The sequence below is a fragment of the Anastrepha obliqua genome, chromosome 3 (genome assembly GCF_027943255.1).
Source record: "Anastrepha obliqua isolate idAnaObli1 chromosome 3, idAnaObli1_1.0, whole genome shotgun sequence".
Classification (NCBI taxonomy): domain Eukaryota; kingdom Metazoa; phylum Arthropoda; class Insecta; order Diptera; family Tephritidae; genus Anastrepha; species Anastrepha obliqua.
This window is the reverse complement of record NC_072894.1, coordinates 84699568-84720702: the sequence shown is the minus strand read 5'-3', so window position 1 is coordinate 84720702 and position 21135 is coordinate 84699568. Positions and strand designations below refer to the sequence as shown.

General features: G+C 35.1%; 4 protein-coding genes across 5 annotated transcripts; 2 read left to right on the top strand and 2 right to left on the bottom strand.

The window, feature by feature from the left end:
- Positions 1-3154: 3154 nt before the first annotated feature.
- On the top strand, positions 3155-14645 carry LOC129240257 (ribonuclease Oy). Of its 2 annotated transcripts, none has more exons than XM_054875942.1 (2): positions 3155-3292; positions 13093-14645. In XM_054875942.1, exons 1-2 carry the CDS (start codon positions 3234-3236, stop codon positions 14012-14014), a joined length of 981 nt encoding a protein of 326 aa, XP_054731917.1. In that variant the 5' UTR covers positions 3155-3233; the 3' UTR covers positions 14015-14645. The 2 variants fall into 2 exon arrangements, with proteins under 2 accessions (XP_054731917.1, XP_054731916.1); XM_054875941.1 differs by having other exon boundaries at positions 3197-3808.
- On the bottom strand, positions 8680-10932 carry LOC129240256 (serine protease inhibitor 28Dc). Its single transcript, XM_054875940.1, has 2 exons — positions 10266-10932; positions 8680-10177 (listed from the first exon to the last, which is right to left on the bottom strand). The coding sequence occupies exons 1-2, from the start codon at positions 10826-10828 to the stop codon at positions 9214-9216; spliced, it is 1527 nt and encodes a 508-aa protein (XP_054731915.1). The 5' UTR covers positions 10829-10932; the 3' UTR covers positions 8680-9213.
- A 100-nt stretch (positions 14646-14745) lies between the features above and the next one.
- On the bottom strand, positions 14746-16271 carry LOC129240258 (UBX domain-containing protein 1). The gene is made up of 3 exons (XM_054875943.1): positions 16114-16271; positions 15451-16026; positions 14746-15381 (listed from the first exon to the last, which is right to left on the bottom strand). The coding sequence occupies exons 1-3, from the start codon at positions 16161-16163 to the stop codon at positions 15051-15053; spliced, it is 957 nt and encodes a 318-aa protein (XP_054731918.1). The 5' UTR covers positions 16164-16271; the 3' UTR covers positions 14746-15050.
- A 1352-nt stretch (positions 16272-17623) lies between these two features.
- LOC129241579 (probable ATP-dependent RNA helicase DDX20) lies at positions 17624-21135 on the top strand. The gene is made up of 4 exons (XM_054877987.1): positions 17624-17931; positions 17986-19601; positions 19662-20123; positions 20185-21135. The coding sequence occupies exons 1-4, from the start codon at positions 17742-17744 to the stop codon at positions 20962-20964; spliced, it is 3048 nt and encodes a 1015-aa protein (XP_054733962.1). The 5' UTR covers positions 17624-17741; the 3' UTR covers positions 20965-21135.

The window sequence follows — 21135 nt, the reverse complement described above, 5'->3', positions numbered from 1 at the left end:
AAATACACACACACAGTAATGCAGAAATCAACAAACTTTTTGAAAGGGGAAGAAACGCAAAAAGGCGTTTAAAGAGAACTCAACCAAGCGACCTAGTATGATAAATGCTAAAAAACCATGAATACCTATGTAAAAAAAAAAAATTAAAAATAGTTAAAATAGTTGTAAAATGTAATCATGTAAATGAAACTTGTATTGTATTATTGTATATTATTTAATTGTATATTATTTCGTTTATTTTAATTTTATCGCTTTTGACACTGGCCACTAAGCGATGTATATAAATCCTGACCAAATTGTTAAACAACATACTTAATGTCAATGGACAGATGTATAAAATAAATGGGGACAAAAAAAAACAAAAAAAAAAAGCTAAATTTCCGTTCGTCTTCCGATGTTAAAAGCTAGATATAACTCGAGTTTGATTCCAAAACTTAAGAGCTATCTCGGTTCCAAAGTACAACGTAGCATAATTTTGAATGCCACCTTAACCTACTAAGTCAAATAACTACATTTCGCCCACATTAAATATAACTTTACTATTTATAACCGCTTTTCTGTCTCTGGAATTGTAATAATACATTTATTCGTAGTGTTTAAAATTATATTTTTAACCGTGTATCCATACTTTGGGATTGGATTATAAATAAAAGAGTTATGAACAAAACTCGATTTATCTATTTTTAGAATACGCCAAGGACGAAAATTGTTGTGTTCCTCTCAAAGTAAGCTTGCAAACTAGGTGGTCCGGTCAAGTATATAAAATTCGATCCGAAGCGAGTTTAACTTTCCTTTTCGTTTTATTTTATTTTGTTACTTGGAAATGGGCCCAGCCTTAAAGAAATGTTTGTAGCCTTATAACCACTTAATCGAACACTTGGTAACAAACTTTGTACTTGATTAAGTAGGGCTTGGAAATTCTTACAAACGAACACACTCACACACTTCTCACGGTGGAAATTTAAATGATGTAATTTTTCACATAACTATTAAGAGACGTATTTTGAATGAAAATTGTGAAGCCTGAAAGAATCGAAATTTCTTAATGTGTTATTTTAAAACAATATATAGACACGTGTTTTGAAAGACCCTATGTAATATTCAATATATGTATCTATGAGTTATCATATGAAATTTATAATTTGTGAAAGTATTGCAGTTTCCTTGTTTTATTCTCAGTTTTCGATGAGTAATAGCGTTTATTTAAAATGAAATGCATAATATTTTTTAATGAGAATATATTCTCAAGACCTTATATTATATATGAAGCGTCGCTTCATCGGATTTTGTCATCGTCCAAGCTTCTGCGCCATACGTTAGGACGGGCATGATCAGAGCCCTGTAGAGAATTAGTTTTGTTCGTCGAGAGAGGACTTGACTGCTCAGTTGCCTACTTAGTCCAAAGTAGCACTTGTTGGCAAGAGAGATTCTACGTTGGATTTCAAGGCTGGCATTGTTATCGGTGTTAATGCTTGTTCTTAAATAAACGAAGTCTTATATAATATATATTTATATATATATACATATACATATATATATATATATACAATATAATTGGCGCGTACACCCTTTTTAGGTATTTGGCCGAGCACCTCCTCCTATTTGTGTTGTACATCTTGATGTTGTTCCACAAATGGAGGGACCTACAGTTTTAAGCCGACTCCGAACGGCAAATGAGTTTTTATGAGAAAAATTTTCATGGCAGAAATACACTCGGAGGTTTGCCATTACCTGCCGAGGGGTTACCGCTATTAGAGAAATATTTCTATCGTTTTGTGTTTCTTGCACGGAGATTCAAACCTGCACACTTTCGAATGGTAGTCACGCATCAACCCATTTGGCTACGGCGACCTTTACATTACACATAATTATAATAAATAAGTAGCTTTATTTTTACCTGAAGTAAAAGGCTTGCATATAAAATCGGAGCAGAAATACAAACAGTGAGGTCTCAAAGCCGATTTTATTGCTTTACAAAACTTATTTCATACTAATTGAGAATAATTTGAAGTTTGTACCAAAATTAATGATAATAACTTAAGAAAGTTTACAAAAGAGCATAGTCGTTTTGGGTAGTTTGAAGTGTATTTTATAGGCATAGTATGTCTATTTGAAACAAAACGTACGGAGACATGACTACTTTCAAAAGTGTTTAATGAATCCCACTATTTTTCTTGAGATTCCCTCATACCAAGTGTAAGTAATTTTTCTTCAAGATGCTCGTATTGCTTAAGAGGAGTAAAATTTTAGCAAGTTACTCATTCTAAAGGAAAACGGAAGAACAGGCATAAAAAGAATGTGCATATGGCAGGCAGCGCAGTTCTTGTACTATTTAGTTATTTTTTTGCATTATTACGTTACATTATTAAATACATATACATATGTATATCATGTTCTAATACAAAGATTTATCTAAAAGTAAACGGCGCCATGTCTATTAACACAAATTTTTGCACAGTCATAATTTTTTACTAGAATATCGTTTTTTTTTAATTACCGATATTTGGAAATGGCGAGGCTATTTTCTGATTTCTTTGTTTTAATTTACCAACCCACCTTAGACCAATTTTACATAACTTTTACTTAAGTTATCGGGTGCAAGGATATACGTACAGGCAGGATGGCTTAATCAGTTCCTATAGTCATCTATGTAGAGTATTTTCTTACACATATATAATGTAGTAGTCTATATGTATATCAATTCTATTGTCGTGAAAAAAGTTATAATAGCCCATTACAAAAAGTATATTTCTAAAATTTTTGTATAAAATAGTATAAATATTTGTATAAAATAATAAACGTTTTATAAATTTTCTTATCACCTGTGCTTGAGTTCATTAAAAACATTTGTAACTTTTAAATATTTTTATTTACCATAATTTTATACTAACACCCATTATAATACTGTACAAGCGTTTTCTCTTAGTCACCCCTTAAATGCGTAATTCGACTAATTCTCTTTGCAATTTCATTGTCGTTTCTCTTTGGAAACGTCTTTTGTATTTTGTTTGTTTGTTGCTTAACTGAAGAATACCAAAAGCACCACAGTTGAGTAGAAAATGTACCTACTCGCGTAATGCCTCATTAGAGCACCACCAAGATGAAACGAGAGAAGCAAGTAGGTAACAGATATACATATGTACGTACATACGAACTTGTTTAGCCAGAGAACGTGTATAACCTTATAGTCATTTGTAAAAATTTGTTCATACAAATATCACACTAGTAATTTAATGCAATTGAAAAAAGTTACAGTAATTTCGACAATTTGCTGCGAAAAAATACGAAAAAGGTACAGCAAGCGCGTAGTGAAAATTAGTAAAATGAAAAAGGAAATACGAGAAATGGAAAATGGTCGGAAGACCATAGCTCTTAAAAAGCTATGTGAACATTAAGAGAAGAACGCATTTATTAGTCCAATAACAATGGTTAAACTAAATCGACAACAAATAGTCGCATCAAAAAGAACGTGACAACAATATAAATAAAAATAAGTTAAATAGACAAGTAAAAAGTCACAATACGAAAAAAAAGAGAAGAGCTACTTTATTGAGCACAAATATAATAGATTGCCAAACAAGTGCCGAACAGTGCTCATCAAAAAACGAAATTTCAATAAAACACCTTGAAAATAAAACCAAATTCAATAAGCAGACAAAGTGTGAATTAACTGGAAGTTATTAGGTAAAATAAAAATAAGGGTATCTTTCTCTGGTACCTTTATAATACCGAATATGGGAGAAAAACGAATATTATGGGCCACTTTCGGCCTATTGATACTTGCCACACAATGGCTGACCGTGATTAGGTAAGTGACGATACTAACAACAAAACGATCGATAATAAAAAGAAGTAACCGAAAAGAGGTACTAAAACTAAAAACAAATAATGGATTAATGTCGGCATTTACAATCACAGTGTGAACATTTGCAAAATCAATTGGGTTAACAAGGAGGCAAATGTATGTACAGAAGTGGGTAGATGTATAGTGACCTCACAAAACTGAAAAAATTTAAACATACTCATGTAATAAGCAAAAAATGTACACACATACATATGTACACCTATGTACTTATAAAGGCATTATGAATAAATAGTAATGTCAGCAAATATTATGTGTACGCGTGTTTACAGTGCACACAGTGCCGCGAATAATATAACAATAAATGCTGCTAATTCTTTTATAAAAGTAATATTAAATGGCTACTCTACTATGTATGCATATATATGAAAAAATGGTAAAATAAGTGAATCCCTGCGGCCGGCGTAACCGAATGGGTGGTGCGTGACTACCATTCGGGAGTGCGTAGGTTCGAATCTCCGTGCCTGAATCACCAAAATGATAGAACGTTTTTTCTAATAGCGACCGCCTCTCGGCAGGCAATGCAATCTTCCGAGTGTATTTCTGACATGAAAAAGCTGCTCATAAAAAACTAATTGCCGTTCGGAGTCGGCTTAAAATTGTAGGTCCCTCCATTTGTGAAACAACATCAATACGTACACCACAAGTACGAGGATGAACTCAGGCAAACACCAAACAATGGTGTAAGCGCCAATTATACATATATACATATACATATACATATATGTATATATTAGGGCGGGTCGATTTAAAAATCGCTCACTGCTCTGTGAAAATCGTATTCTAGGGATCAAAATAAGAAACTTTGCCGAAGGAACCATACCTCTAAAACGAATTCTGATGTCCCCCAATTCGGGTCGAACGAAAAATCCCACTTTGATCCATTTAGAGTGCTCCAATCGAGTCCAAATGTATAATATGACCGACCCTCACTATCTTTGGACGGCCGATCCACCCATGCCAGTGGCACACCCCCTTGAACTCCCCTGGGGGGTTCCCCATACAATCATTTCAAAATATCACCATTTTTGGCGTTTACATGAGAAAAGAAACTAAAAAGTTCGACCCAAATTGGGGGACATCAGAATTCGTTTTAGAGGTATGGTTCCTTCGGCAAAGTTTCTTATTTTGATCCCTAAAATACGATTTTCACAGAGCAATAGGCGATTTTTTTGCCTCCCCACAAAAGACACTAAAAGTTCGACCCAAATTGGGGGACATCAGAATTCGTTTTAGAGGTATGGTTCCTTCGGCAAAGTTTCTTATTTTGATCCCTAGAATATGATTTTCACAGAGCAATGGGCGATTTTTTTGTCTCCCCACAAATCGACCCGGCCTAGTATATATACCTATACCCCGTTGTTGTTATTGTACCAACATAAACATTGCCCAGGCATATTCGGGAATGCTGCTGGAGTGCCAATCCTTGGCCGGATATCCGCACTCCTGTTCGTTCCTTAAAAACATGGAACCGACTGTGGGGCGAACGATTAAAAAATTTACCCTCTAGTACCTTAATAAAAATTCAATTATATTTTCAATGCAATTCAATACAACCTTATAACAAAAAAATACTTGCGATATATGCATGCGAACTTGCGAGTGACACTGTGCAAGCTCAAAATCTGGGCCAGGGCTTTGATAGTTGATCTTACATAATTGGGCATTTTTTAATGGAATGGCCCCCCATTGTTACATTGTCTTCACTTTTCGAAAAACGCTATTAGAAAATTTGCCTTAACGCCGCTGAAAATAGATAAAAAATGGATGCCTAATCTGGCGGTGCTGAATAGACAATATTCATTCGATGCAAAAAACAATTTGCAATTAATTTTAGTTTATTTTTTTTTTCAATTTTCGTAGATTTTTTTCCAACAAATTTGCTTAAATTTTGCTTCTCATTAAAGAACTTTCTTACAGCCTTTCTCGCTTCTTCACTGCGAGGAACTTACAACTCTCTCCCACTAAATCCACGGCGACCCTTTTCACCACCTGGACAAAGGAGGTCAAGGTAAAAGTCGATGATACACAAATTCCGACGATTAACAACCCCAAAATATTGGGAGTTACCTTTGACAGCTTGCTCTCCTTCTCTGCGCATGCAACTAAAGTATAGAATCGAAGCATACATTTTGGATACTGTAGCTGGTAAAACTCCTACTTATCCAGAATCGACCTCGACATACTACACATATGTTCAGCATGTGAAGGCACCCCGCACGACACTAACCACCTTTTCACATGCCCCATCAAACCCACTCATCTAACACCCCTCTCTCTCTGGACCCAATCCGTCGAGACAGCTAGTTTCCTGGGTCTACCGTTAGATGAGCTAGACGAAGACGACCGGTGATTACACTACACTGACAGTCCAAAGTTACTGCAACAACAACAGCAACGACCAAAACCATTTCTTAGAAAAAAGTAAAAAATTCGAGCATAATGAAATTATAAACTGAAAATAATGTTTGCCCATTTTTTGGTAGACCAACCCTTTCAATAATCGACGAGGAACATTTTGTAGAAGAGTTATATAGGCTCAGTACAAATTTCTTTCCACGCGCTGACTTAAGTTGATCATAAGTTTTGCTCAAAAAATATTATATTTGGTTAAACGCAAAATATGCATCTAGACTTAATTGCCTACCTACATTTCTCAGATAACAAAGGTAAATATGGGCATCGATAGAATTTATTGACAGTAGTGGGTTTTGGGGACTTAGGCCACCTATTTTTATTTTTTGACGTATACCCGCTTAAGCGAAATTTTTGAAAAAGGTTAACCAATCTAAATATCGGGTGTTTTCTTACCTGCATCATAACGGCAAATGTGTTGACATTTCATCATGAATCGTTTAACGCCAGAACAACGCTTCCAAATTGTGGAAATTTACTTTGAAAAAAATAGAGATAGTTGATAGAGCGATTGTAGTGTTGAAAAGACACCGAATTGTAGTTTCGTCGTCGTCTCAACTTATTAGTCTTTGCTCTTCGACTATGTGGAAAATTTCAATATATTATAAAATACAGCTCGTACCAGATTTGAAGCCAAATGACCATCGTTTGCGTAGCAGTTTTGCTTAATGAGCTCATTTAGAGTTATTATTAAGATTTCTTGGAAAAAATGGTCAAAAATTAGACTGATCGACTCGTAGCCGCGGCGGAAATTTGCCAGATATCCTATTCAAAGAATAAATGCCATGAAATTATCTACTAGATTATATTAAAAATAATTCATTCCAACAATATTTCTGTTCTGTATTGTCATTTTAAGTTCTCAAGCTCTTAGAAAAACATACTTTACATACATACATATATAAGTCATGAAGAACTTATAAAATTCGATTTGTTCCATACTATTTATACATAAATAAATAGTAGTGCACGTAAAAAAAAGTCCCTGCTTTACTCGTATTTTTAAACTAATAAAAAATACGTTACCGGGTATTAGTATTAGTATTGCTGCTACAACAACATCAACGTTAACGGGCAGTCGGCCATTTCCACGACAGTCGGTTCTACGTTACCGGAATGACTCGGACTTATATCCGGCTAAGGACTTGTCACTCCAGCACCATTCCACATGTATATTATATTATATATGGGGAATTTTTATGCTGCTACAACAACAACGTATCGTGCTTGCATTGGAAAATTATCAAAAAAATCACTCATAAATTATTGAAATTATGGTTTGACTTAGCACCGTTTCACTGTACCTATCATTGTTGGGCAATATGATTATTTTTTACGACTCGTAAAGTAGAGTTTAAAAACAAAATTAACAAATCTCAGTTTCACGTGCATTCAATTCAGTAGCGTGATTCGCAGATAATCAGTAGAACACAGAACACACATACAGTTGCATATGTAGGTAAATATGTAAATAATAAGCCAGCGAACTTATCGCTTTCAAAATATCAACGACCGCTTGTGCTAAAAATGCTATTACGCATCGTTATTATAAAGAATTCTCGCTATGAGGCTTTTCAGGGTTTTCACCAGCAAAACAAATATATATACATACATATATATGTACTCATATGTACATAAACATACACGCCCCATACATGTCCATACATATCCATAGATGTAGAAATAAGTAGTTTACATTCCCTTTTGATAATGAGAATTATCAATCCTCAAATGAGTTTTTAGAATCATTTTTAAATTACGTTTGTAAAAGTTGTTTACGCCATAATTCTATTGTTTATAACTATGAATATAGTCGACCCAATTAAATGTTTTTATGCTGATACAAATTTAGCTTTTTTATCACAATGGTCCAGTGACCAAGTGGCCAATGAGCGAGTTGAGCTTCTGCATAGATTTCATGTGAAATCGATCTATAATTTTTGATCGTACCCTTCTTTCATAATTATACACATTTTTGTGTTGTGTGCCGCTGATTTAGCAACAGTTTCTATGTACATACATACATATATTCATAACAAAAAAATCACAAACACACGAATTTACCGCTGTGAGTGATTAACAAAAATATTAACTGCCAGTAGTAATTGAATTGAAATTAAAAAATAAATATTGTTTTTTTACGAAACCAAAAATATTAACAAAAACAAACTTGGCACATATTGGATCTCATTTTCTGCGGCTTATGTGCATTTTTTCCTTTTTTTAATTTAAACGAAACTCATTTAAATACATACGTTAAAAAGAACATCAAATTTTATTCTTCAAAAATGTTGGATAATGTAACTATGTATGTATGTACATGTATTTTATTTTGCCGTAATAGAAAAAGAAAAACAAAATTTAATAAGTACCAAAAATTATAGCGGTATTTATTAAAAGTATTTCATTAAAAGAAAATTTATATTTATTTATTTAGCGAGGCATAGTAAATTAAAAACTTTAAAGCTTGCTTTTTCGACATTCAGGTTTTCTTTTCAAAATATTACTTCCTTCCAGCAAAGTAGTTACGTATACACGTACAAATATCAGTCGAGCAAAAATATGGTATCAAAACAAAATAGAACAACACTTAGATATTTAGTATTTGTATAAACTTATAGACATGTTGTTTTAGAAACAAATTCCTTGTTCTTAGGCAAATGGATTTACCTTCAACTTAAAGTTAAAATATTTTAAATTTGTTCAACTCTACTTTTGTTCGCAATAAAATATTACATTTAACAAGCTCATTTGTTTGTACATACAAATGTATATAAATATATCTCAGATGTGTTAAAACTCCTAAAAATATAGAGAAAGTTGTATCAACAGTAATATGGATGCTCTTAGTAGAGTAAATTGGCAGCAGTGGGCGTACCCACTTTTTGTGTGTTTTGTAGGTTTTAAAACTTAGGTATTTGTTCAAAATTTTAATTTTAACTGAAGATAGGTGAAGGAATATTAATGATGCCATAAAATAGCGGTAACTTCGTAGGATCGTGGCGAACTAATAGTAGAAATGGTGTTTCAGCGCGAAATAGAACGTTTCCACCCGAGCGTTTAAGGTAAGTCACAGTTGCGGCTGCACCTTCTGTTCCTTTTTCATCAACCATAAAATCAACTTTGTGTACAATGTCCCCCACGAATAGATCCGATAGTAAATTATTGCTTGCATTTCTATTGAAACTCCATTGCTCCAGCAGTTCTTCTGTCGAAGTATAGGGTGCACGCACAGCCATTGCAGGGTTATCAGTGGGAAATGTTACGCTACGCCTGGCACGTGGCCACGCTCTATTAGCTAAATTTCTTATAGGCGGAATAGTACCCCGATTTTTCGCAAATATATCTTTGATACCGAGTGCACGGAATACATATTTCATATTTATATTTTGGGTGAAATGCATTTTCGGCAATGCAAATATGGCGTTTTGGTAAACCATTTTCGATATCATTGATTCAATTTCTTCCGAATCTAATTTATTTAATAGATTTCGTAATTTACTACGACTCGAATTGTCGGGATGTATTACATACATTGTGGTAAAGTTATTTATATACGGTATGCCGATTATTTTGCAATCATGCTCAACTGAAAAGTAGTAGGGATATGCACCTGCTGTAGCCATCATTTCTATTTTTATTGGAGGATTTTGCAAGCCGTCTGGATAGAAATTGTCGATTACTGTAGCGCCTCGAATAAAGGGATTTTCCCAAAAGCCTCTAAAATACAATGCGCTTGCGATTATTGCATTAGTATCTGAAGGTATGTTGTCTGTTATGATGCCGGCGATTTTTCCAAACGTACTTTTGTAAATCCAATCATTAATGTAGTCACGTGCTAAAGGTGTATTGAAATCCAATGGAATTACGTCACTCTTGTAAACTGAACTGATAACGTCCCTGAAATATTACATATAACGTACATCATACATATGTATATATAAATACACGCAAATTAAGTGGATTTACAAAGTAAAATATAACTTACCTATACATCGGATTCAATTCGTAGCCATTTTTAACAAAAAGTCCATTTACAACCTTTATAATGCTATTAACGGCAGTCCCATTTAGTTCGCTTACTTTGGGATTATCTCGAATACTGTACGCTACATTCGTGTTGCGCCAGTTGTCGCGATTACGTAACTGGAGAGAAACTGAATTGTCCTGCATTTCTTGCATCATAGCTCCGAATTCGGCATGGAATGCGTTAGAGGCATCCCCCGTTGGTGGAACATCCAAACGCAAAGCATGTCTTAAATCTTCATAATGTTTACCTCGTGATCCCAACATTAACAAAGCCATAGAAGACATAATGCTTACAGGTGAAAAAATTGAGGTTTTTCCAATTTGCAAATCCTCATTCAATAGCACGCCAACGTCATGTGCAAAATTCAAAACGCTTGAAGATACAAAATCCGCTCTTGCTTTGTTTACGTCATTTTTTGGTGCCGTATTCGCAGAATTATTCTCCAAGTCATTTGCAGTACCGTTGGCGAAAATGCACCATTGTATGCAAATTGCTAGGATAAAACACCTTGAACTTATCATTGATACGAATATTCAATACAATACACAGTGCCTAATTGTTTATGAGTGAATTATGATCAAAACTTATATTCACGATGGGAAATTCCGGCTTAGTCAGAATTGGTGAGCTGTCAAACAGGTATTTATAGTTATCAACCAACGTGGCCACCTAGAGCCAAATATTGTTTTGCGTATTTCAAGTCGGGCTTAGGTGAACATGAAGCCAGATTATCGAAATAACGTTGTTAATTAATACGATTATTTTTAATAATCAACTAAATAATATAGCACGAAATAGAAGTAAAGATATGCATACGAGTATTTTTGTTACAAAAAACCGATTATGACTTCCTATGAAAATTTTTATTCTAATTATAACGGAACTAAAAGTTGTATGCGCTAATTAAAAATTGAGGAGATATCGAATGTCAAAGATCAATATTGCACATTAAAACCGTAATATCTCTAAAGCTATACCAACCGCCGTAGCCGATTAGGTTGGTGCGTGATTACCATTCGGAATTCACAGAGAAGTCGTTGGTTCGAATCTCGGTGAAAGCAAAATTAATTAAAACATTTTTCTAATAGCGGTCGCCCCTCGGCAGGCAATGGCAAACCTCCGAGTGTATTTCTGCCATGAAAAAGCTCCTCATAAAAATATCTGCCGTTCGGAGTCGGCTTGAAACTGTAGGTCCTTCCATTTGTGGAACAACATCAAGACGCACACCACAAATAGGAGGAGGAGCTCGGCCAAACACCTAACAGAATGGGTACGCGCCAATTATTTATTTTTTTATTTTATATCAACCGTCAACCGCCAATTGCATTATAGAAATTAATTTAAATTAAATTTTATTCAAAAATTTACTCAAAACCTTAAAAAGTATATGCATCAAGAGAAAGTTGTTTTAATTATATTATCTACGATACACAGTTTTGTAAATAGTCAAGTAGTTTTCGAGATATTGAGGTTTTAAAATGCGTAAAGGTGACGTTTGATCTTCGATATATGTATGTATATACCTAAATTCTAACCTCGTTTTAGTGAAACGGTGCGTATTTTTTGTATATTTTTGTTCCAATAAAAAAATATTAATGGCAAAATATAAAACCCTCCCATAAAAAAAATAAAATTATAATAAAAGTAACGAGCGTTATATTGCCGGTACAAAGAAACATAAAACATGGCTTAAATGTCGTTTGATATATAAAATTTGAGTACTGTCACTTTGTTGGCATTAGATACGTCACAAATGCAAGTGTATGTGTTTTTTAAGCTTTTCTCATTTTTCAAAGCTACTGCTCAGAGTCTGAAGTGAAGTACCGCTCTTTTCTATTTTTCGAAATTACAATTATTTAGAAGATGGTGGTTATTTTCTCGTTTTATAAATTTTTCAACTTTCTACAGTTGTTGTTGTTGCAGCAGCATACTAAACCCTGTCAGTGCAATGTAGATTACCGGTCCTCTTCGTCTAGCTCATCTAACGGTAGGCGCAGAAAACTTGCTGTTTCGGTAGGATGGGTCCAGACGGAGAGGGGTGTTAGATGGGGCATGTGATTTGATGGAGCTTGTAGAAAGGTGGTTAGTGTTGTTTTTGTTGTTGTAGCAGCATAAACATTCCCCACAAAAATACAAGTATACTATATATGGGGAATGCTGCTGAAGTGACAGTCCTTGTCCGAATATAAATCCGGGTCGCTCCGGTACCGTAGAACCGACTGTCGTGGGAACGTGGGTGGTTAGTGTCGTGCGGGGTGCGTGCACATGCTGAACATATGTTTCGTATGTCGAGGTCAATTTTGGTTAGGTAGGAGTTTAACCGGCTACTGTATCCTGAACGTTCAAACGCCCTTATGTGCACTGAATTTCATAAAGATATCCTACTTTTGCTCCATTATGTGTAAGTTTATATCTATAGCTGTTCCGCTAGGCTTTAGCAATAATCGTTACTTGAACAAAGCTATAATGCCCTCATACATTAATTGCACTGGGTATAATAATAACGGTAATAAACAAAGGGAAAATCTCAAAGTTTATATATATTTCTTAATTTCTCATTTGCTGCAAGATTCTTTTTAAGAAATATGCAGAAATTACTACCAACTCTTCTTTTATACTGTGTAAAAAATTCATGGCGATATTTGTTAACATTAACTCATTCGAAGAAAATATACTAAAACTATGACATGAGCAAAAATACTGTTTATAAAAAATAATTATATTATATTAGAATAAACGAATATTGGGTAAACTGTTTCTGAATAGTTTCAAATACTCGTTTCAGCTCCACAATTGACAAACACTCAGGGGAATCGTTCGATAATACGAAAACATCAAATACCGATCAATACAACGACAGCGATCTTCTAAGTAATGAACTGACACCTTTATTTGATGATATTTCTGATGACGATTTGAGCACTGAGAGTGAGGAGAATGACATTGATTGGGATGTATTGATCTTTACTCAACAGTGGCCCGTCACTACGTGCTACCACTGGCGGGAAGAGGACAAGAATCACGCATGCATTTTGCCTAATAAGAAAGAATTTTGGACTATACATGGTGTGTGGCCAACAAAATTGGGTCATATGGGTCCCAGTTTTTGCAATAAAACTGCTGATTTTGACTTGGACCAGCTAGACCAGATCCTAACAAATCTAAAGACATATTGGCCAACAATTGACGGCGAGCAAAAATTAGGTTATTTTTGGAAGCACGAATGGTTAAAACATGGCACTTGTGCTGCATCATTGGAAGAGCTGGACAGCGAGTTGAAATATTTTAAACAAGGGTTAGCATGGCGCGAGCAGTTCTTAATGTCTAACATATTGGGAAATGCAGGTATACATCCGGATTCAAATAACACAGTAGTTGCTTTGCAAACAGCTCTACTAAAGATATTGGGAAAGAACCCATTCATACATTGTGTATATGACAACAAACGGGATGTGAGTTACCTCGAAGAAATACGTATTTGTTTTACTAAACAGTTCGAGCTTACCGACTGCGACGGCGTGCTGCCAGGCGATGCTGTTTCAATAAATTATCCGGGAGGAACAGTCATCACCAATTGTCATATATCAAAACCTATACACTATCCCAGCAATGTGCCGCCATTGCTAAGAAAGCGAGAAGAGCATTGGAAATTTCCTGTGGTAAATACTTACAAGTTATTACAGTTCATTATGTGGTTTACGCTGTAAAATGGGAACATTTCTTGGAGCGGTTTACGTTTCACATCGACAAGGTCATCTTAAAACGAAAGATATTTCTTAAAAAGTAAATGATTGTAATTGGAAAACGAAAAGTATGCCTAAAAATTTATACATGACTTGATAAGTATTTAAGAATGTATGTTCGTAGGTAGATGAGAGAAATTTACATATATTTTTAATAATGAAAATAGAAGTTTTTTAATGAAAGCAGAAAACTATTAAGATTTCCCACAATTTATATACATACATCATAAGGTAACGTACATATATATATATATATATTCGTATTATAGATAATTGAGAGGGACAAATGCTGTATCATGTTTAGTACATATTACCGACGCTATATTAGCAATCTTATATTGCCACAAAATAATGTAATGAATTATGTAATTTTTTTTTTTATTTAACATTTTACTGTATAATGTAGAGTCCAATTATGTTCAATAAAAATAACATATAATAAAAAAACTAAAAGATCTTCATTTGAAACGCTGCAGCCAAAATTATCAAAAGTGTAATTGCTACTAGAAAATAAATAGGAGAAGCTATCTGCTTTAGTAGTTTGTATTCTACTGAGCTTTTCGATTCCACAAAATACTGCGCATAAAACTTTATAATAAAAGCAAGGCTCCACACTTTAATACGAACTTTCTAAGCCAGCCTATATACACTTGAGCTAAGACATTTTATGGTAAACAGAAGCAAAATGTCCAATATTCTTTTGGCACTTAGATAAATTTTTAATTTTTTCTTCTTTTAATTAAAGGAATATAAAGCAGGCAATTACAATGGTATGTATGACGTCGTATATATGTATATGCGATAATTCACCATATGCCTATGTTTCCATAGATAAGTCACCTGTGTGTTGTTTTATAATTATACTGGCTCTTTTATTTGAGCATGCCTCACTAATTCTACAATAAGTTGAATATAAAACGCTACATGAATTACAGCAGTAAATTTATGTCGACTCACACCCAAGTGAAGATTTATGAATTTCCCATACCAAGAGATAGCTTTATTTGGTCATAATGAGCACAGCAGACGGCACCAAACCGAGAACATCTAGAGGTTTTTCGAAATCTTCGCCTGTGAAGACCTTTCGTGGAAATGTCGTCATTAAATTAAAAGGTGTTTCTTCGCCGGTTTTCAACTGGATAAAAACGCGTACGGCGGACAACTGTTCTTTCACGTTGAATGTTTCAGTAAGTGTGGAACCATCTCGCAAACGAACTTGTATGCGAGTTTGAGTGTAATCTTTTGGCGCTGATCGGGCAGTGGTTGTTGATGTCGCAGCCGGCAGAGTGGGGGAAGTAGCCGGTGAAGGTTGTTCAGTTTGATTTTGCTCCCTAAATTTAAATAGGCATATATTAGTTGTATGATTTTGGAATATATGTATGTGCGCTTGAATAAAATACCTTGCTTTACGAGCAGCTTTATCCGCCTCAATTTGAGCTCGAACTCGTTCCCTTGCTGCTTTCTCCTCAGCTTTCTCGCGCTTACGTTGATCCACAATTTTCTTCATTTCTAGCTCTTCCATACGTTTCCGTGCTTCGGTCATATCCTTTCCTGATTTTATGCGATTTTTCTCTCGCTCCAATGCATCGGCTTTTTCGCGTTCTTCACGTTCTCGCCGCTTTTGCTTTAACTTTTCCTCAATCAAAGCGAGTTGGGCTTTCTTCTCCTCTTCAGTAAGTGGCTTTTTCTCTTCTGTCGATTCTGAGAAATTACTATGTCCTGTCTTAGCCGCATGAAATTCTACTTCTGTTTGATCTTTGCATAGTTTTCCACAATCGTCACATTTTAACGACTTCGCTTCAGCTCCAGCCGATGTGGAGGGATCAACATTATCACCCACGGCACCACTGTTGTCAACCGCGACTGCTGTGACTGCCGCGGCTGGCTCTACTGGAATATCTTCATCAGCATGAGCCAACAACCATTCCATAGCCGGCTCCACACCCTTGTTATTAGTCACTTTCATGGCATATTCCCTGTGGCGAAAAATTTAGGCAAATTAAAAGAACTTTATGTATATAATGTTGCATGACAAAGCCGGACCTATTTTAAAGCATACTTACGCCTTTTCCTTAGCAAATCCCATATCAACAAGAGTTTGTATATCCCCCATAACGTTGTTATAAATTGGTACTGTTGATAAGCCTTTATATCCGAACAAACTTAATATTTCTTTAAAATACTTGCGTTTTTAGCAAAAAATGTAATATAATGTTTTAATCATTGCCATAGTTGCCAGATCAATAAAAAGCTACAGACTTTGTTCGCAAACATTTGTAATAATAATGAATATAACAAGTATATGTGAGATCAAAAAAAGCTTAATCACTCACGTTGTACGGAATACAAAGGTGTCATTTATCTTCTACTAATATAAATATTAGTTTTGAGTTAATTTGATAGAATCAATGAGCTTGTGACGTCACAGTTGTGCAATTTACTTTTTGTTTGTTTAAATGCTTCATTCCTGCATTCCTGTGACGCCACTCCTCGACTTCTGCCATTATTGAGATGCACAATGATATTCTTCTTATATAAATTTTCTTGGAAATCAAGTACTAATTTTATTATGATTTTGTCATCGGCATATATTTTAGCTTAACTTATGTTTTATGTAATTTTATCCGACTAAAGATAGCCGTATCATAAAAAAGTTGACTACCCAGAATGGGTTTTATAAAAAACAAATATTTATTTGAGAAGTTATGTCAAAGAATATTTAGCTTTTAGTATGTTAAATGTCGGCGGCGATTTCTGTTCGAGGAACGATCACGAACGTAACTTCTTTGATGTATGCGTTCTTTGGTTGTCTCACTTTTAAATGCATACTTAAGTTTACTTGCACTTACATACATTGCTGTTCAGGACAGTTTCGAGACCCACTGGACAAATGAAACATGAACGTATAGAAATAATTTTTTTGTAATAGCGATTGCTCCTCGGCAGGGAATGACAACTTTCTGAGTATATATGTACCATGAAAACACCAATCACGAAAATCACCTCTATAAAACTTTAGGCCCTTGTATTTGTTTCTGAGGGTACACAGTAGAAATTTAATTTGTTTTTAATAAGAGAAAACTTGGGCCGAATTCACTTTATAATTTAATTTATGTTAGACGATTTAATTATTTTACCTATATAGATCAGCTGCTGCAAACCGCATAATAATAAAGTAGAAAACGTATTAAAGGATTTTATTAAAATTATCTTCAATTCTTCTGCTGAGCAACCGCATCTGTTCTCTCACTTTTAATAATAATGGTGTATCGCAAGTATTATCTAAACACTTTTGATTTCGTGGTAACCGATCTTTTACTTACTCGTATTACGGAATTGAATTAAACTTTTAGCAAAAACATACTGCATTCCATAGATAAGCAATCAAAACGGTAGGATAAATAACCAAATGACACGATGGTAATTTACAATTTTTTTTGTACCATTTGAACTAACCTAATGCCAGCTAAACAGAGCGGTAGTTGTTACAGAACAAGTTCAAAAAAAAAATTATTAGATGGCAATGCCTATGTAAACTGTAGTATCAAAATGCAAGGCAGTGAACAGCTGATTTTATTTGCAATGTTTGGCGCAAGGCACATCTAAATGTTGGGTTGACTTGTAAATTAGTAGCCGGGTTTTATTTGTCAGCATTCTCAAATAAAGTGAAAACTTGTGTGAGGTAAAAAATATGGAAGGAGAATGTGTTGCGCACAGCCTGGACGGCAAAGAACGAACAGAGGACATAAAACTTAAAGAATTATCACCCTTTAGTAAAATGCTTTTATCAGAATCGATACGCAAGGGCTTGCAGAAAACGGGATTTATATATCCTACAGCTATTCAAGCTATGTCAATTCCGATGGGAAAATCTGGACAAGGTAAATAAAAATTGCCTGATTGAATATAATGAATTCATATTCGCTCTTTGCTAGATTTACTTATACAGTCGAAGTCCGGAACAGGGAAAACGCTTATATTTTGCGTGATAATTCTGGAAGCTTATCGAGCGGATTTGTCAGAACCACAATCTTTGATTGTGGCACCAACACGTGAAATAGCCGTTCAAATCGAAATGGTACTGAATCAAATTGGCAGTTGCTGTAATGGGTTCCGAGCTGTCAGTGTCATCGGTGGTTTAGATGTAGCTGAGGATAGAAAGCGGTTGCAAGGTGCTAAAGCAGTTGTGGGCACTCCAGGCCGGTTGCTACATTTGATCCAAAATAATGTTCTTAATACCTCAAAGATGCGTTTGTTGGTGCTGGATGAAGCTGATAAAATGTATACTCAATCTTTTAGGCAAGATCTGCGACGTATTCAAAATGCTCTGCCGGCAAAGCGACAGACCGTAGCTTGCAGCGCTACATTCTGTGATGGTTTAGACGTCGAGTTGGCCAAGATAATGCGCAATCCCCTATTGATTTCCACCGAGGAAAGAGCTACTCTGCTGATTGGAATAAAACAATTTGTCTATGAACTTCCTGATCAAAAAACGAGCATACTTGAAATGCAATCAAAGCTAGAAGGTCTTCGATTTATATTTGGACGCATAGCATTCAAACAATGTTTGATATTTGCTGGCTCACAGTCACGAGCTAATTCTTATTGCAATTATTTGGAAAAAGAGGGTTGGCCTTGTGAATTAATTTCTGGAGCACAGGACCAGAAAACGCGGCTGGAAATGTTTCACAAATTTCGAGAATTCAAATCAAGAGTTATAATTACGACTGATCTTATGTCACGCGGCGTCGACTCGGAGCATGTGAACTTGGTTATCAATCTGGAATTGCCAACAGATATGGTTACTTATTTGCATCGTATTGGACGTGCCGGACGTTTTGGCTCACATGGCATTGCTATTAATTTCGTTGCTACTGAGAAAGAACGTTGCATACTTTCCCGTCTTATTTCCCGAATTGGCAATGGTATGAGTGTATTAAAATTCCCCCAGAAGCAAATATTTCAGGAGGGCGAAGTGGACTTTTGGGACTTTACAAATTTAGAAAAAGATAAAGAACACTTTGGTCAATTTGGATGCGAGCCATTAGCACCATTAGCTTCGCAGGATCGTAGTTCATTTTCCGATACACAAGAGTATATAGAGAATCAAACTGATAATTTTTTGAACTCGAGCTCATCAATCGATACAAATACCTTTCGCGTAGACTCGAAAGATAGTGCACTAAATATACAGGAAAACTTATTAGAACGTCCGGAATATAATCAGCAAGCACTCTCTCCTTCACATAAGTTAACCTTAGATTCACGACAGGGCTCTTCACAGCAACTGCCGTCTTCAAATACTATTGATGATGCTAGTAGTATTGCCGCAGACAGTCTTCGTAGTAGCCAGCAAGATATATCTCGATACCAATCTGTGCTAATGCAAAAAGCCGCAATTCCTACGTTATTTGAATTCCTTGTCGATCCGAACAGCAGCGAGAGCAAAATGGACGCTAAGGAAGGTGAAACTAAAAAGAAGCCCCCATTAGATTTGTTTGACGACTACAAGAGAACAGTTCTTACCAATTCAAATAGTTCCTTGAAAGAGGTAAGTTTAATTCGTAGACTTATTTTCAGTTGATATTTTTCAACGTACCATTTTCTGCAGACTGAAGAGAAAAATATGGAAATACCGGTTATATCCCACAAAATAGCTACTTACAAATCTATGCTTATCGACCAGCCAGTTCCAACTAAGTTAGTCGAAAATAAACATGATATATACTCCGACTACGCTAATTTTAATACCGAGGAAAACTCTAGTAGTTTGAGTCAAGAAACTGGTTCCAACAAAATTGATGAAGGAACTTTTATATTATCGGTTGCAACTCCTTCAAAAGTACAGGATTCTATTGAAGAATTCGTCAATACTACGACAACTAGTGATTTGAAAAATTCACGATCTATATCTGACAGCTTAGAAGTTTCTAAAGTAAAGCATTTTACCTCACCAGCTCATAATCAAACGAACAATGCAATACCTGACGTTATCCCCGCTTGTCAACGGCTTATGGGTATGCCGTATAATTCTCAACAATATCATAATTTATCAGTCAATATTGGCGCACACGTAAGTCTTTAAAAGCAATGCAAAAATCAATCGTTTATTAAGAATTGCTATACTTTTGTAGATTGAAATTCCGCCTCATCAACCATCGCCTGCGAATTCTCCGGCTCTAAACGATTCCATTGTACATTCCCAAGACGAAGATCATTCTCCCTCTATTAGTGGCAGTGATTCTTTAAATTCGCGATCAAATTCAGAACGTGGAGGTAGTAGTGGCTTTGATGAGCACAATACTACTAGCGTTTCTTCTGGAATTGTGACATCTGATACGGAACCAGAACGCTATGTTGAAAATGGGTATTATTCTTCCCCAGACACTGAAACAGCTTCAAGTTACGAAGTTGATCCAGAATTGTTATTTCCATATGCGGAAACATATGAGGAATCTGGAGAAGAAGAGGAAGATGAAGAGGACGATAAAGAGGTTAATGTGGAAGATGAAGTAGAAAATGATGAAGCTGAAGATGAAAATGACGAATTAGATGATAGCGACGACAAAGAACGAAATGACAGCGAACATGGTAGCGAACAAACACCAAACGCAGTTAGTACGGAAAGTGAAACTGCAACAAACAAAGATAATGAGGAAAATAGATCACAAGAAAAGAATAGTGCGAAAGCAAGCATGAAGCCAACGCATTCTAGGGGTCGTGGCAAAAAAACGCATTCACAAAAAGCCAGAAAAGCACAAAACGATACGCACTCGTCGCAGTGTAATGCCTATGGCAGCAACTACGAAGCAGCATATGCTTTGTGGATGGAAATGTACCGGACACAGTTAAAACAAATAAATGATTATGTACAAATGACACTTGAAGCAGGAAAGTCGAAAGATGAAAAGTAATTGCTTTATATGTATGCAAGCTTTTCTTTTTCTAGTAGCTACATATACATAAGTACAATATGAGATTAGCTCTTAAATTTAATGTTTATTTTATTCAAGCATTTCATTAAATGAATTAAATTTTTGTTTTCTTGCAATTGAAATGAATTAAAAAATCGATACAATTAGAAA